Source organism: Limulus polyphemus, unplaced genomic scaffold (assembly GCF_000517525.1).
Source record: "Limulus polyphemus unplaced genomic scaffold, Limulus_polyphemus-2.1.2 Scaffold5122, whole genome shotgun sequence".
NCBI classification, from domain to species: domain Eukaryota; kingdom Metazoa; phylum Arthropoda; class Merostomata; order Xiphosura; family Limulidae; genus Limulus; species Limulus polyphemus.
In genome coordinates, this window is record NW_013670732.1 from 43116 (window position 1) to 45073 (window position 1958).

Consider the following 1958-nt stretch of genomic DNA (forward strand, 5'->3'; position numbering starts at 1 on the left):
CCTACAGTTTTAGGGGTTTCTGACTTGGCTATTTAGCCCATAATTCCAGGGGTCTCTGGCTTGGTGGTTAACATGCTGAGATGCGGATTGAAGGGTCCATGGTTCGAGTCATAATACTGTAGATGACATTTCGCACTTTCTCCTGTTAATACATTAGAAAAGTGACATTTAATACCGTTATTCTGCTCTAAACGTACTCGGTGGCGAGTACTGGTGGCGAGATGTTCTCCATCTGTCAGTGGTTCAGAATTAGGGACGGCTACACATGAATTTTAGGGGTCTCTGACCTGGCTGTTTAGCCCACAATTCTAGGGGTCTCTTCACTTGGCTGTTTAGCCTACAGTTTTAGGTGTTTTTGACTTGGCTATTTAGCACATAATTCCAGGGGTCTCTGACCTGGCTGTTTAGCCCACAATTTCAGGGGTCTCTGACCTGGATCTTTAGCCCACAATTTTAGGGGTCTCTGACCTGGATCTTTAGCCCACATGCGCATAAGATGCGGTTAGGTTAAAAATTTCAATTCATTTTTACTCGATAATCGTCATATTTTATTATAAACAAGTAAAATTAGTCGTCTTAGAATGATATGCAATTATAGAAACTATAATTATGTATTCACATCGTCTTTACAACGATTCAGTGTTTAAAATGTATATCTTTGGCGTTATTTATTTTACGTTTCAGTTATTTACCAGAAGAAGTTAAGACGAGAAAGAAGATTCCGCAGAAGAGCACAAGAACAGCTTGATGCAGAAATCAAGAAACGTTCGGATTATGAAGGCAACTTACACATAAGCTCAAACGAAACGCTTCGACTTTTAAACGGTGAGTTTGTAAAGAGGCACTTCCAAATGTTCATATTTCTGACCAGTTTTTCTGTAGTTCTTTATTAGTCACTTCTAAGTTATCATGTTTATAACATTTTCTGTGATGTTACTTAACCAAGACCTCCGTGATTTCAAAGTGGTCATATTTTTTATACTCTCAACTGTAACACCAAGTAACTAACTAAGGGGCCAGATTTCTGACCTTGTCCACTACAGTTTTTTTAACTATGGTCTTAGTGACTTCCAAGTAGCCATGTTTCTGACCTCTCTATTTTAGTGAATTCTATGACCTTAGTGACCTCCAAGTGGTCATATTTCTTACCCAGCCTGCTGCAGTGATCTACTATGACCTTAGTAACCTCCAAGTTCCAAGTGATTATAGTTCCGATACTTTATACTTTAGTACTATTTATTAACACATATATTGTAGTGTTTTTCTATGACCTTAGTAACCTCCAAGTTCCAAGTGATTATAGTTCCGATACTTTCTACTTTAGTACTATTTATTAACACACGTATATTGTAGTATTTTTCTATGACCTTAGTAACCTCCAAGTTGCAAATGGTCATAATTCCGATACTTTCTACTTTAGTACTATTTATTAACACATATATTGTAGTGTTTTCTATTACCTTAATAACCTCCAAGTGGTTATATTTCTTACCATATATATTGTAGGATTTTCTATTAACTTAGTGACTTCTAAGAGATCATATTTCCGACACTGTCTGGTATAGTGTTTTATATCACTTTAATAGCTTACCAGCAGTCAAACTTCATACACATTCTACAGTAATGCTTTAATATGACTTTCAAGTGGTCATATTTCCGACCCTATCTATTGTAACGCTTTACGATCTCCTTAGTGTCTTTCAAATTATCGTAATGAATTTCAAGTTGGAAGTGAACACATTTCTAACACTTCCTACTGTAGTGGTTCACTTCGAAGTGAGCACAGTTCTAGCACTTCCTACTGTAGTGGTTCAATTCGAAGTGAACACAGTTCTAACACTTTCTACTTTAGTGGTTCACTACGAAGTGAACACAGTTCTAACACTTCCTACTGTAGTGGTTCACTACGAAGTGAACACAGTTCTAACACTTCCTACTGTAGTGGTTCACTACGAAGT

At 37.0% G+C, this 1958-nt stretch overlaps 1 protein-coding gene across 1 annotated transcript in view; it reads left to right on the forward strand.

The window, feature by feature from the left end:
* The window catches only part of LOC106472157 (dachshund homolog 1-like), a 47253-nt gene that overhangs the window by 33691 nt on the left and 11604 nt on the right, over positions 1–1958 (forward strand). The window contains exon 8 of the mRNA XM_022400758.1: positions 685–825. Coding sequence (XP_022256466.1) covers positions 685–825 — 141 coding nt within the window. The remainder of the gene's footprint in view (positions 1–684; positions 826–1958) is intronic.